Source organism: Oncorhynchus kisutch, linkage group LG20, assembly GCF_002021735.2.
Source record: "Oncorhynchus kisutch isolate 150728-3 linkage group LG20, Okis_V2, whole genome shotgun sequence".
Lineage (NCBI taxonomy): Eukaryota > Metazoa > Chordata > Actinopteri > Salmoniformes > Salmonidae > Oncorhynchus > Oncorhynchus kisutch.
Genome location: NC_034193.2, coordinates 45,381,554 through 45,397,499, shown reverse-complemented (window position 1 = coordinate 45,397,499; position 15,946 = coordinate 45,381,554). Strand labels below are relative to the sequence as shown.

Sequence of the window (15,946 nt, the reverse complement as noted above, 5' to 3'; positions counted from 1 at the left end):
GCTGTGTGTGTGTACTTGTTTATGTGTGTGTGTGTATGTGACACATTTCTACAGCGACAGTGATTAATTGCTCGGCAGCGTTGAACAAGTGTGTTTAATTAAAACCTCAGATAATGTCAACATTTACAATGTGTACGTTGGCCGGGAGACAGAGATTCAGCCTCCTACACACTCCCCCTGTAGCTATTACCTACGATTAATGTGTACATGTCGTAACAGATGTCAATTTTACAATGCCACCCTTTGGGTAAATCACAATCGTTGCTCCATTGTATAATGATTTTCACTTGATACAGTTCGTTTTCACAGTTGTGAGTGGTTTCATTTTGAGTCATTGAGACCTGATAGAACCCCTCTTGAGCACACTCTGGCACAAGCTACCCCCGTTATGTATACGGTCTTGTGTCTGAGCTCAACTTTGACCTCTCTCGGCCCGTGTCTAACCTTTAAACTCTCTCTCCTCTCCCAGGCTTCCACCACAGCCTCCCATCCTCGCCGTACACCTCTGGGCCAGAGGGTAAAAGGATACCCCCATCGACCACTCTGTCCTCAGAGTTTCTGAACCACGGTGGTTCCACCAAGGTCCTCCTCGTAATCTGCAACACGGCAGGCTCTGGCCAGCAGGCCGTCAGGTGAGTCTGGATTGGTCGATTGGGTGGGTGGGAGTCTGGATTGGGTGTGATGGAGAGAGGTCATTTTGAAAATATGAGGTTAGGTGTGAATCAAACAAGCCTTTTTAGATTATAGCGAAACAGTATCTCATGGGTGAACAGAGGAGTTATGATAAACGATATGCACCAACAGTTTGAACAGAGTGTATTTTATCAGGGCAAAAGCTCTGCTCTCTCTTTACTAGTTCCAGCTGTAACGAGTACCCACTGGGCCCAAGGGGACGTGCTCCGAGTTCCATTTTCCAGTTCACATTACACAGGTTGCGTTTACACAGGGAGAACAATTCTGATCTTTTTCCACTAATTGGTAATATAGGTCATCATCATTTTTTGACATATTTTTAAAACATGTATTTTTTCCTACTAAGAATCAAAGGGAGCATCGCTCCTGAGAGAAACCAAATACTGTAAATCCCAGTAAACAGCTTTGAATTATTCAATGTCTGAGAGAGAGAGAGAGAGAGACTGCATGTAGAATTCTGCAAGAATATCCTCTGCGTACAACGTAAAACACTATTAGGCCGACACCCGCTAATTATCAAAACCTAAACTTACAGAGAGATGAACCTGGAGAAGAGTCCCCTAAGCATGCTGGTCCTGGCTCTGTTCACAAACAGAGCCCCAGGACATCAACACAATTAGACCCAACCAAATCATGAGAAAACAAAAATATCATTACTTTACACATTGGAAAGAATTAACAAAAAAACTGCGCAAACTAGAATGCTATTTGGCCTTAAACAGAGAGTACACAGTGGCAGAATACCTGAACACTGTGACTGACCCAAACTTAAGGAAAACTTTGACGCTGTACAGACTCAGTGAGCATAACCTTGCTATTGAGAAAGGCCGCCGTAGGCAGACCTGGCTCTCAAGAGAAGACCGGCTACTGTATGTGCACACTGCCCACAAAATAAGGTGGAAACTGAGATGCACTTTCTAACCTCCTGCCAAATTTATGACCATATTAGAGACACATTTCCCTCAGATTACACAGATCCACAAAGAATTCGAAAACAAACCCAATTTTGATAAACTCCCATATCTACTGGGTGAAATACCACAGTGTGCCATCACAGCAGCAATATTTGTGACCTGTTGCCACAAGAAAAGGGCAACCAGTGAGGAACAAACACTATTTGTAAATTCAATCCATATTTATGTTTATTCATTTTCACTTTTGTATTTTAACTATTTGCACATCATTATAACACTCTATATAGACATAATATGACATTTGAAATGTCTTTATTCTTTTGGAACTTCTGTGAGTGTAATGTTCACTGTTAATTTGTATTGTTTATTTCCCTTTTGTTTATTATCTATTTCACTTGCTTTGGGGATGTTAACATATGTTTCCCATGCTAATAAAGGCCCTTGAATTGAGAGAGAGAGAGAGAGAGAGAGAGAGATGTAATAACATTCACTCCAGCCAACTGCCCACTATTGGCCCATGCTTGTCAATCAAAAGTCATTTTGAGTTTTGTATGCTATCATATACTGTCTGTCTGCTCCCTCCTCCACATACTCCTCTTGAGTGTGTATGCTCGTTTGTGCACGTATGTGTGTGTGTGTACGGGGAACCAGAGGAGGGATAGTCCCACGGTCAGCTTGTTAATGTCAGGAGGATATTTGAGTACCTGTGGAGGCCCCATCTTAGCCCCGTGTGTTTATGTTTCGCCCCATGGGGAGACCGGTGGTCTGTGTATGACCCCTGACTGGCACATTTCAACTGTGGTTGTCCCAGATTGCTGCCTGTTTGACAGAAACCTACTGTCAAATAGACCCCCCCCCCCCCCCCCCCAACTGTCTCTACAACAGAGGAAAAACCTACCACTCATAACCACATACTGGTATTAATACGCTGCTGTGGTTGATATTGGGCCCATTTCACAGACACAGATTAAGCTCAGTCCTGGACTAAAATGCAATAGAGATTCTCCAGGAATGTGTCCAGGTAACCAGTCCATTGAGTTGTTACATCCTGGTCATCATTTGAGGATTTTCACCCTGGGCTCACCTTGTGTCTAACAGAACATTTGAATGGATGGTGATCATAGATCTTTGAGGTAGAGTTTGGGCCAATGGCTTGCCTGCTCACTCGAATAAACCGCTTTGAGGGACGGAATGGCGCTGGTCGCGAGGACAGACTATGTTTCACACACGCACACACACACACACACACTGAAGTCTCAAGGCAGGCTCCTCTGGTTTTATGAGAAAACCAATCTAAGCAGTAGATGGAAAATATGTTCAATTCATTGAATGAAAGTGCTTTCTTCTAGGTTTTCTCATTCGGATCACTGACTAGTTCTCTCTCAAATCCACACAATGCTATTGGAAATGTAAATCCATCATTTTAAAAAACGACATTCTCAGCCAAAATGTTCTCATGCCTGAAATATGCTTACAGTGCCGCATTGAAAATACTGGCTTTCTCTTCACTTGTAGTCCTGTGGTCATTAAATACATGTTGAGTTGAGAGACCTGTTTAACTACGTTTCACATTCAAAAGGCCACAGGGTTGTAATGTACTCTACTTTCTGCAAATCCAAACATATGTTTGCCTCTCTCAAACAACTGCAGAATAACATAGTATTTTTTTATCCCGTTCTGTCTCCCTCTTTCTCTTTTCCCCCCTCTCTCTTATCTCGCTACCTCTTCTTCTTCCTCTCTCCCTCTCCCCTACTCCATCTTCCTCTCCTTCACTCCTCTCTGTCCCTCTCCTTCTCCCTCTCTCTCTCCCCTCCTCCTTCTCCCTCTCTCCATCATTCTCTCTCTCTCCCTCCCTCTCCTTCACCCCCACCCCCCTCCAGGTTCGGCCCTCCCTTCCTCATGAGAGAGGAGCGTACCATGTCCTGGGACCAGTTCCAGCAGAGTATCCTCAGCAAGCTCTATTACCTGATGCTGAACGGATCACAGGCTCAGGTCAGTTAACACTGGCACCACTGGTCACTACCATTCATTTACTACTACTGGTTCCTACTCTTTACTTCCTGAAACAGTATTACATTCCTACCTAGTGCTACTACCACCAGAAATAACATTCAGCCTACCAATATGCACTAATGGAGAGTGGTGGAGATCCTAATGATCTAGTGAGTCTCTCATACACACACACACACACATCCGGGAGTACGCACACACACACACATAATGACATATGCAGACACTCTTAAGACACAAGCCACCGTGTGTGTGCATGTGTGTCCTCAACAACTTCCTGGATGAAATAACCCCATCGTGAGAGGGAATTGGCTTTACAAACAGGAGGCGTTACAATTAACCGGAGTGGCCTGAGACACAAGGAGCAGTGACACAGCAGATAATTTAGCGGCCAGGACAGCCCCGTTGTCCTCTCACCATAGATAATGTAGCGGCCAGGACAGCCCCATTGTTCTCTCACCATAGATAATGTAGCGGCCAGGACAGCCCCATTGTTCTCTCACCATAGATAATGTAGCGGCCAGGACAGCCCCATTGTTCTCTCACCATAGATAATGTAGCGGCCAGGACAGCCCCATTGTTCTCTCACCATAGATAATGTAGCGGCCAGGACAGCCCCATTGTTCTCTCACCATAGATCATGTAGCGGCCAGGACAGCCCCATTGTTCTCTCTCCATAGATAATGTAGCGGCCAGGACAGCCCCATTGTTCTCTCTCCATAGATAATGTAGCGGCCAGGACAGCCCCATTGTTCTCTCACCATAGATAATGTAGCGGCTAGGACAGCCCCATTGTTCTCTCTCCATAGATAATGTAGCGGCCAGGACAGCCCCATTGTTCTCTCACCATAGCAATTAACTCTAGAAGCACTGAGCAAAGTGGGGTCAGCATCCATACATCACACTGGGGCTTCTGCCCTGATAACACACAGATTTGATCCAGGATACAGGGAGTGACTAAAGACAAGACCGCTGTTATGTAGACCGGTATGTCCTCAGTTTGTTACAGTGGATCCACGATAGACATTATAAGTACTGTAAGAGTACTGTATGAGCCCCTTTCCCTGACCATCCTGCATTCACTATACACTGTAGAGATACTCTATACACACATTAAGCAGGAACCATGGTTTGGTACGCATGCATTATTTATTCTATAGACCCGGGGTCACCAACCTTCTTTGAGTCCAGATCACTTTCTGAGTGAAAATGGAAGCCGAGATCTACCGTTACATTTTGTCGGGGATGTGACTTTAAAACGTAAGCCTATGTCACATTAACCTGTTAAAAACGGTACTGTAGTAGTGAGGTTTGTGCAGTAGGCTATAGGCCCAAAACATTATCTCTGTATATTGCCCTGCCAATCCATTGTTGTTCTTCTCAGACCATTTTTATTTCATATTTCAACATTTGAGGTAGGCTATATGATCACGCCGGTAATAGATCATTTGTTTTGTTACTTGGGAGGCACAGCTGAGTGAGCGTACGTTTATATAATTAGCTTTTTCTTATTTTACTGGGCTGATGGAGCCTGCATCTGATGGTCAGTCTCAGCGGAGGGAGAGAGCAGCAGACTGAGGGTCCGCCTCTCAACACCGTCTTCCAGCTGATGGAGAATGTTGCCTTGGACCCCATTAGTTCTATATAATGCACAGAGAAAGTGAAATATTCCTCGCTATTGAAAGAGACACAAGCCGCTAATAACAACAACGCAAGCCTACAGATACACTTTCCTACTCATTCATTGCAGCTGCAGTGCTGGTTGTAGCGCTAGTGGAAGTAGGGAGAATGAACATTTCATGGCTTATCAAAGTGTTGACAGTGCTGAGTAAAAACATCAACATGAACTCAGTCATACAAAAGGTAGCTGTTTGCTGTATTCATTGACGGTCTCTCTCTAGTCATGGTTTTAAACGTTTAGAAATCTCAGTCTCAACTTTGCTGTTGCTTTCTTTTACGCCTTCTATGTTACTGCAGACATCCGATCCGAGTGCACTTGATTTGCTCCAACCGGGCCCGCCGGGAAGGCAGAGTTTGTACCTCCAGACATATGAAATGGTTCAAAATGGGAACATGTTGCCTACCTGGCGCGCAGGGCAGCTGAATCGGGTGCACCTGCCGCCAACAGCGTGAGACAAATGTAAAAAATATTAACGGAAGGCTTTTTCGTTGTTGTTTTTTTACATAAATGGTGGGCGATCAACTAGGAATGCCTTGGAGATCGACCAGCCGGGGACCACTGCTGTAGACAAGGGAGTTCAACACTGCCACAATGACCCCCTCACTTCACCTTGACCATTCCTTTATATACACACAACACACAACTCTCCTCAGCTCCTAAGGCGGGCTGCCCTGTCGCTATGGGAGACACCATGGTGATGTGCAGTGTTTGACAAGGAGGCCTTATCCAGAGCAAACAGCCCTGGGCTCAAAGTCTCAGGTAGTTCTAAGGCTGATAAGCCCCAGACAAGGTCCTACCTCAACAGAGACGGAACTATTTCTTTACACCTAGTGTTGACACACTGATCTGTATCTCCACGGCAACAAGCTCCTGGTCAAGTTCACTCTGTCAAGCTGTGTGACCATCAACTGCACTGTCTGGTTCCCTTTACTTCTCATTCATAGCCAAACTGTATGCAGACTGAATTCATAGTTAAGTTTCAGGACAGAATTATTTTTTGGTATTTGAGGTGTTTTTTTTTCACTTCAAAGTGTAGTTTGTCCGGCCTTTTTATGTCATTCATATTTGTTTTGTGGTAGAGGAAATTCATAAGATGTTATGCAGCCCCCTGTAGGTTTCTCAACAACATACAGTGCTTTCAGAAAGTATTCATGCCCCTTGACACATTTTGTTGTATTACAACCTGAATTCAAAATGGATTAAATTGATCTACAGACTATACCCCATAATGAAAAAGTTTTTAGAAGAAAAAAAATGTTGTATTGAAAATAAAATACAGAAATATATAATTTACATAAATTGTCAGACCCCTGAGTCAATACTTTGTAGAAGCACTTTTGGCAGAAATTACAGCTGTGAATCTAAAAGCTTTCCACACCTGGATTGTACAACATTTGTCCATTGTTCTTTTCAAAATTGTACAACAGTTGTACATTATTCTTTTCAAAATTGTTCAAGCTCTGTCAAATTGGTTGCTGATCATTCCCAGACAGCCATTTTCATGTCTTGCCATAGATTTTCAAGGATATTTAAGTCAGAACTGTAACTTGGCCACTCAGGAACATTCACTGTCTTCTTGGTAAACAACTCCAGTGTAGATTGGGCCTTGTGTTTTAGGTTATTGTCCTTCTGAAAGGGGAATTAATCTCCCAGTATCTGGTGAAAAGCAGACTAAACCAGGTTTTCCTCTAGGATTTTGCCTGTGCTTAGCTCCATTCCATTTCTTTTTATTTAGAAAAACTCCCCAGTCCTTAAAGATTACAAGCATACCCATAACATAATGCAGCCAACACTATAAAATATGTGTTGTGTTGGATTTGCCCATAAAATAATTACACTCTGACGTTATGGAGTATTGTGTGTAATTGTCTATTTAATCATGTTAAATCAATTTAATTTATGCAACTTATTATGTGATTTGTTATGCACGTTTTTACTCCTGAACTTATTTAGGCTTGCCATAACAAGGGGGTTGAATAGTTATTGACTCGAGACATTTCAGCTTTAGTTTTTTATAAATATATATAAAATGTTCTACAACCAAAATTCCACGTTGACGTTATGGGGTATTGTTTTTAGATCAATAACAAACCATCTCAATTTAATCCATTTTAAATTCAGGCTGTAACACAACGACATTTGGAAAAAATGACAGGTGTGTGAATACTTTCTGAAGGCACTGTAACAAGTGATGTTTTGAGCACTATATACTACCCTGTATCACCACCAAAACTGTCCTCTAGCAGGGAAGAGGAAGGAAGAGATTGCTTTAAAGATTCATAATTTACAGGCAATACACCAGTGAAATGAGAACATGCGAGGAGAAGTGTCTGTTATGGTTTGGTAAGTTCCTCGCCACACCATGTGTTGTAGAGGTCAGATCTTGCACTCGTTAGATCCCACACTACATAAAAGCTTTAGTACCCACCTACATATGAGTCATTCCAGCATTGTGTCAACTTTAGACAAAGGGAGATGATTGTGGAATACAGGAAAATGGGGGCGTACTCAGTCCTCTTTCTCATCGAAGGGGGTGTAGTGGAGCAGGTTGAGAGCTTCAAGTTCCTTGGTGTCCACATCACCAACAAACTAACATGGTCCGAGCACACCAAGACAGTCGTGAAGAGGGCACGACAAAACCTATTCCCTCTCAGGAGACTGAAAATATTTGGCATGGGTCCTCAGATCCTCAAAATGTTCTACAGCTGCACCATAGAGAGCATCCTGACTGGTTGCATCACTGCCTGGTATGGCAACTGCTCGTCCTCCGACCGCAAGGCACTACAGACGGTAGTGCGTACGGCCAGTACATCACTAAGGCCAAGCTTCCTGCCATCCAGGACCTCTATACCAGGCGTTGTCAGAGGAAGGCCTAGTCATAGACTGCTCTCTCTGCTACCGCACGGCAAGTGATACCAGAGCGCCAAGTCTAGGTCCAAGAGGCTTCTAAACAGCTTCTACCCCCAAGCCATAAGACTCCTGAACATCATGTCAAATGGCTACCCAGACTATTTGCATTGCCCCCCCCTGTACTTTCTGTTATTATCTATGCATCGTCACTTTAATAACTACTTACATGCACATATTACCTCGACTAACCGGTGCCCCCGCACGTTGATTCTGTACCGGTACCCCCCTGTATATAGTCTCGCTATTGTTATTTTACTGCTGCTCTTTAATTACTTGTTACTTTTATTTCTTATTCATATTTTTGGGGGAAACTGCATTGTTGGTTAGGGGCTCGTAAGTAAGCATTTCACTGTAAGGTCTACACCTGTTGTATTCGGCGCATGTGACTAATCCAATTTGATTGCAGTATACTGATAACTGTTAGATCAAATCTACAAGACAGATAATAATGTACAAGACATATTACTTTGAGGCTCAGAGAGGATGTGTCTCTTTGAAAAAGATATGTGTGTTGTGCACTATATAGAGGTAGTGCACTATATAGGGAATATGGTGCCATTTTAGACACAGACCTGTGATTTTATCCAGGCTTGGTGTATTTTCTGCACCATACAGTTTGTTGTTCTCGCGAGCTGTGTTTTTTGATCATTTATGTCTGTACCCAACAAATACACAAACATTTGCTGAAGAGGAAGATAAGGATTTTCTCTCCTCAAGGCTTTGTCGGTTTAATATTTAATCCCACTTGATTTGTCCCTAATCCAGACAGATTAAACGTATTACAGATATCCTCCAGAAAGACAGTGGTATGACAGGAATCTTCACAGGCATTAAATAAACAGGTGTTTATCTATTCTTCAACATGCACACAAACACACACACACACACACCTCCTCCACTCACTTTCACTCCACTCTCCCTCATCCAAAGAAGTTCCCTCGAGTTCCAAACTTCCCTCAAACTTCCCCAAACTCACTTATAAACTCAGCCTAATTGCTCATCAACGCAGAGTTGTTCATTATGGTCTTACAAAAGATAACCCCACACCCGCATGTGTATGGTCCACTCCCCCAAACAAAATACTTCTTTGCCGTTTTCATTTGGTGGTCACAGTCTTATTAACTAGGATGCATCCGAAATGTCACCCTATTCCCTACACAGTGCACTACTTTTGACCAGAGCCCTATGGCTCTAGTAGTGCCCTGTGTAGGGAATAGGTTGCCGTTTGGGACGCAGGGTTACTCATTTATTTCTCTGTATGCTTGGCTGCGGCTCTATTCTCCAGCGGCCTTCATTCCAAATGAGACCATTAGGTTTAATTTGCGACGTGATTCTCCTCTCTACCTTCTAATAACTTAGCCCCTCTTGTCTAATTCATCTCCTAATGCACCTTGTTCAGTCAAGGGTGGGGCTGTGGAGCTAGAGACACCGCTAACAAACCTGTTGTTATGCGTGGAACCTATGTCCGTTTGTGATACATTTTTATTTTAGCCAAAGAAAGATACCGTATTGCTTGGTCCCGCAGTGTTCTTATAGTATTACAATGCACTGGTACGATAGAAGCAGTTTGAACATTTTCGACCACCTCTGTTGTGGTGACCAGGCAGCTTTCAGATGCATAGCAAGGTTCACTGCAAATGTACGATATCTCATCTCATGGCGTCTTATCTTACCTCTTCTCGTCTTATCCCATGTCTCACTTATCCCGTTGAATGTCTGTGTTTCCCTGCAGAATGCAGGGTCGCTGTTCAAGGTCAGAGTGGTGGGAGGATCTGCCTCCTACAGCTACCTGTCCCCACAAGATGGACGCCCTCTCTTCCACCCTGCCGTGGACAGGTAAGACCACCAGCACCTGCATTATCCATCTCTCTCTCGCTCTTTCTGTCTCACTCTCTTGTACTCACACTCTCTTTCTCTCACTCTGTATCTCTCTCTCTCTCTCACACACTCTGTATCTCTCTCTCTCACACTCTGTATATCTCTCTCTCTCTCTGTATCTCTCTCTGTCTGTCAGTCAGTCAGTCTAAAATACCTGAACTAAGGTACTGTTCGTACATAAAGCCAACTAAAATGCCTGTCATTGAGTAGCTTTTCCAGTCTACTGAACTGCCACTGTCAGACATAAAATGGTAAATCATGGTGTCTCTGAACACTTGCCTATTCTGTGCAAGCAGTGCCTTTGAGAAGCCAAAGGCACTGTTTACTGTAAAAAAGTAGAGGAATCAAGTAGCAGTGAAGATAAGACAACAGCCTTTATTCTCCCTCCTGTAGAGCGGGTTCAGCTGTCGTAGGAGCCACAGGGAGCTCCATCTAAAGCTGTGCTGTTGTTGTGATGTGACGGTATAGTGGAGTAGTTCTACTGAGGAGGTGGGACATGGGGTCAGACGCTCGGTAAAAGTAAACTTGTCTCAGGGTGGGTGAGTTCGGGGAAGAGGGCTTGTCTGTGTGACCCTCTCTCATCAGCGTTTGCAAGAGAAGATGTGTCATGGAATGTTAAACCGCATATCCGTTATATGCAGAGATACATAGATTGATCAGAAAACCGTCTCGATCTGGATCATCTTTGAGTTGTCCAGTATACTGTATACAGTATACTGAAGGGACAGTATCTCACTCAAGATCATGGCCATTCAGTTCCCAAGGTCCTTGAATTACGATGCGGTTATAAACTAAAACATGGTACCGTTACTATTTCAATTGTGTTCTTCCCTAAAGCTAGAGAGGAGCCGCCCTGTTAGGCCTTTATATTTAAAAACGTGTATTTTCATCATAACACAGTATTACTGTATTCCTCTTACAATGTAATTGCACCAACTCATTTTTCATAAACGAGCAGGCAAGGAGACTTGGGGTATTGACCTCTATACAGCGTTAGCTTTACAAACATGTCATATGGAAGTTATTTCATCAAATGTTCCCTGGCCAATGTCGAACATGATGTTCCTCAGGAACAGTACATAGCCTGAGGCAACAATTTCAGGTATGAACACGATTCGATTAAAGAGTAGGAGTCTTTAGGAAAGAACCACATTGGGGATTTGTATGGTCAGGTAGGTATTCTGCTAGATGCAGAGGGGAAGGTGAGCCACAAACACAGACAGACAGGGAGACAGGAGACTTTCTCCTCAGATCAAGTATACAGACAGGAGGAGAGAGAGTGACACAGGTAATAACAGCTGACTGACAAGTAGCTGGTTGGCTGAGGACTGAGTAGGTGGACAGCTCTGTACAGCAGGGGGACATGGTATCATCATCAGCCACTCTTCAAGGGTTCTGAGCTTCGCTCTCCCATGAATGAGTGATCCTCTGAAGGTCAGAGATGAGGCCCTTGGGCACTGGGAACGGGCACGAGGAAAGGTCAAGGGCACTGAGAAAGGTCAAGGGCACTGAGAAAGGGCTCGACAGGCTTCCTACCACCCACCACCCTCTCTGGGAGTGTGTGCATGCATGTGTACGTCTCTCTCTGTCTCGCTCTTTCCCCTGGTGCTAATTTCAACCGCTCCTTCAGAGTATTAGGAGGTCTGGTATTCTAAAATGAAGTGGTATTGATCGGCAGGGAAAGGAAAGGTGAAGAGGAGGGGGAGGTTTGAGAAGTAGGACTGTTCTCAAGGGAATTAGAATGGCGTGTGACAGACAGGGGATGAGACACAGGCATGGCTTTGAAGGAGCGTGTGTGTGTGTGTGTGACAAGTATACATGTGGATGAAAGAGCCATTGGAACCCCAATAGTGCTTTGAATCAGAGTGCATTGTTGGTCTGAGTGTATTGAGGCTGAATGGGGTGCTTCTACACCGGCATTGCTTGCTGTTTGGGGTTTTAGGCTGGGTTTCTGTACAGCACTTTGAGATATCAGCTGATGTAAGAAGGGATATATAAATCAAGTCAGAGTACATATGACAAAGATCCAATGTAAAGAATGTTGACACCAGTGCATCTTGACACGGTCATCCTGTACTGAAGATACAGTCCGGGGGGGGGGGACGAGGTTGTCTTCCTTGATTTCCTTTTGTAGGATTAGCATTTTTTATCCAATAAAAGAATAACAGTGACATCATACTCTCTCTCCTCATCTCTGTAACTCTTTTTTAATCTCTTCCATGACAGGGAGACAAAAACAAATCCTATAAGCAGCTCTGCTATAGTGCCTAAGTGCTCTTTGCCCCCCAGTTAGTAAAGTCATAAGCAGGCATTTAAACCGTTGGGTCCAGACCGTGGCAGACTTTTCAGCTCTGAATTACACAGTCAGATTCATTTTGACAAGCAGCCTCTCTTCCTTAATTGCAATTGTTTCTGCGTGGATTTGAAGGCGGGTTGGAATAATGTGTGAACGTGAAAGGAATTAATGGGGCCGCGGTCGTCTGTGGAGGGAAGCTGGCTGTTAATTCTGAGGTGATATTGATGAGCACAATGCACATGCATCCAGACACGATTGTATGCACACACACATACACACACGCACACAGACACATACACACACACACACACACACACACACACACACACACACACATACACACACACACACACACACAAACAACACATCCTTTACAGATTCAGCTATTTTTGCTCATACAGTATGTTTGCACACACCAGTCCATGCTAACAAGTTAAAAGTTTCACTTTGAAATTTGAGGTTTGTCCATGTTTTTCCAAACGTCTATGTGTGAAGTCATGGTAAACGTTGGTTTTTGATGTTTTAAGTTGAGACACTGTTACCTAACTCCCCATAAATTAAATTACAAGCACTTGCGTCGGGCTGGGGGTTTCACTTCTCAGTTAAGTTAAGAGTTCAAGTTTAGGAAAGGCTTAAAAAGCTATTTTTACACGCAACCCTCAGCGCCAGAGCTCAACTTTTACACCCATCCACCATCCCTTTCCACAATGCCCTATAGCAAGCCAACAGCCTACTTAAAAGTAGTAGCACTCACCGTTCCCCCTAGTGGCCGGTTTTTGAAGGCAATTCTATTCACGTTCTTGGGACCTGGATGGATGTCTCTCCTTTGACTTCAAACTAAAGCGATCTCCCTGGTCCATGAACACACACACACACACAGGGAGAGAGAGAGAGAGCGAAGTCAGACGACATCCACTATTGAAGCAGTGTCCTTTATGTCCCAGTGTCCTGCTGGTAGAGGAAGTGTTAGATCTATCTCAGTGTGTATTCATCACTCATCACTGTCTGTCTGTCTGGGACTGTGACCTTCGGTTGAGTCCAAGGCAGACAGCAGCACACACCGTCACACAACCGAGGACTAACTTACCTTTACAATGTACACTTTCAAGGACACAAACAAACACACGCTCACACACCAAATGAATCCTCTCACACTTCTGACAGCAGTGCTTCAGACACTAAGTTGATTCCCCGGATGGATTTCTCCGTCTGTGTTTCTACCTCAGAACTGCCTGTTTCCTGGAGAGGGATTGTTGAAGAGAGAGACGTTGAAGGTTGCCTTCTATAGCACCCCTTTGTGTCAGTGAGACCAAAAGCACTCCGTTTACAGTTCCAACAGAGAGCAGTCTCTTTCATTAAATCTATTTATTTTCAGTCACTTTAATTTCGTGTTGTTTTAGTAATCAACACTGTGATCAAGGTGGTTTGATTTTGCTCTTGGCGTCAATACCTTATGGAAGCCTGACACCTAGTGGTGCATTTCAGAGCTTCCCACTGTGCCCACGAACCGATGCCCATTGTATTTCACTGTGTCAGCACTTCTTATCATCAATCAGACTCACTTACAAAGACTACCTGTACGTTTGAGTCAGGAGCATTTTACCATGCTTGAAGTCTCAGGTAAACAATGATTTGACTTAGAATACAGAATACTGATGTTTGTTTGCATCCACACAAACACACAACCACACATACACCATAACTAACAGGGAAAGGTTAGCAGGGACGTGATGGCATCTCAAAACAATATCTGACACTTTTGGATTCTGAAGGCTTGACGACTGTGCCTACAAACTGATACAAAAGTATCATGCTGCAGAATACTGATGTGTATTACAGTGTCAGTTACAGATGGACTTCAATAAATGCAGTTTAATACCACATATAATACAACTCCCATCGTAATGGCATTTTAAAACATTAGTGAGACTCAAACCTTTGTCTAATTGAAAAAAATGACTGTATGGGATACCTAAGGCTCGCTCTATCCCAATGGTAGTCTGGTAGACACTGTACCCAGTGGTAGTCTGGTAGATATTGTATCCAGTGGTAGTCTGGTAGATATTGTATCCAGTGGTAGTCTGGCAAACATTGTATCCAGTGGTAGTAAGATAGACATTGTATCCAGTGGTAGTCAGGTAGACACTGTATCCAGTGTTAGTCAGGTAGACACTGTATCCAGTGTTAGTCAGGTAGACATTGTATCCAGTGGTAGTAAGATAGACATTTTATCCAGTGGTAGTCAGGTAGACACTGTATCCAGTGGTAGTCTGGTAGACATTGTATCCAGTGGTAGTCTGGTAGACATTGTATCCAGTGGTAGTCAGGTAGACACTGTATCCAGTGTTAGTCAGGTAGACATTGTACCCAGTGGTAGTCTGGTAGACACTGTATCCAGTGGTAGTCTGGTAGACATTGTATCCAGTGGTAGTCAGGTAGACATTGTATCCAGTGGTAGTCAGGTAGACACTGTATCCAGTGGTAGTCAGGTAGACATTGTATCCAGTGGTAGTCAGGTAGACATTGTATCAAGTGGTAGTCAGGTAGACATTGTATCCAGTGGTAGTCAGGTAGACACTGTATCCAGTGGTAGTCAGGTAGACACTGTATCCAGTGGTAGTCAGGTAGACATTGTATCCAGTGGTAGTCAGGTAGACATTGTATCCAGTGGTAGTCAGGTAGACATTGTACCCAGAAGATAGTGTGTATTCATTATGTATAATTTTTTCCAGAGCGCTGAAGTTATGTGGCCCGGGAGGACCTCCCCACGTGAAGCTGGTGATTGAGTGGGAACACAAGATCAAAGAATGGTGAGCACTGGACACACACACACACACACATTCATTATTTATTGTATAGAAGGATTCACAATGTCTTTATCTTTACCCCTCTCACAAACACACACACTCATACCCCCAACTTTCTTTGTCTGTACGTGTGTGTATGTGTGTGTCAGTCTGTTTGGTAACATCCAGGAGGAGGTGGTGAAGGACTCAGAGAGTGTGAGAGTCCAGCAGCAGCAGCACCAGCAGCAGCACAGCTGTACCCTGGACGAGTGCTTTCAGCTCTACACCAAAGAGGAACAGGTAACATGGAATACACAATACTGTCCAATGCAACTGGTCTTAACCTGTCCTTGGGGTACTAAACATTAAAGATGCACTATGCAGAATTGTACCTCCTTTCAATGAGAATGACAGCGCTATAACACACATTTCTATGTGAATTGGGTCGAGTCGGCCAAAACGTTACAGTACATATTGCAGCTTTGATATATTGCATTTGTTGATTTATCTCTCTCTCTCTCTCTCTCCTCTCTCTCTCTCTCTCTCTCTCTCTCTCTCTCTCTCTCTCTCTCTCTCTCTCTCTCTCTCTCTCTCTCTCTCTCTCTCTCTCTGTCTCTCTCTCTCTCCTTTCTCTCTCTCTCTCTCTCTCCTTTCTCTCTCTCTCTCTCTCTCTCTCTCCTTTCTCTCTCTCTCTCTCTCTCCTTTCTCTCTCTCTCCTTTCTCTCTCTCTCTCTCTCTCTCTCCTTTCTCTCTCTCTCTCTCTCTCTCTTTTTTTTCT

At 43.8% G+C, this 15,946-nt stretch overlaps 1 protein-coding gene across 2 annotated transcripts in view; it reads left to right on the top strand.

Moving 5' to 3' along the window:
• Positions 1–15,946, top strand: part of LOC109865958 (ubiquitin carboxyl-terminal hydrolase 43) — a 120,620-nt gene that overhangs the window by 94,046 nt on the left and 10,628 nt on the right. For both annotated transcript variants that reach the window (XM_020454473.2, XM_031799461.1), the window contains exons 7-11: positions 470–632; positions 3,488–3,599; positions 9,941–10,044; positions 15,115–15,192; positions 15,339–15,468. In XM_020454473.2, coding sequence (XP_020310062.2) covers positions 470–632; positions 3,488–3,599; positions 9,941–10,044; positions 15,115–15,192; positions 15,339–15,468 — 587 coding nt within the window. The remainder of the gene's footprint in view (positions 1–469; positions 633–3,487; positions 3,600–9,940; positions 10,045–15,114; positions 15,193–15,338; positions 15,469–15,946) is intronic.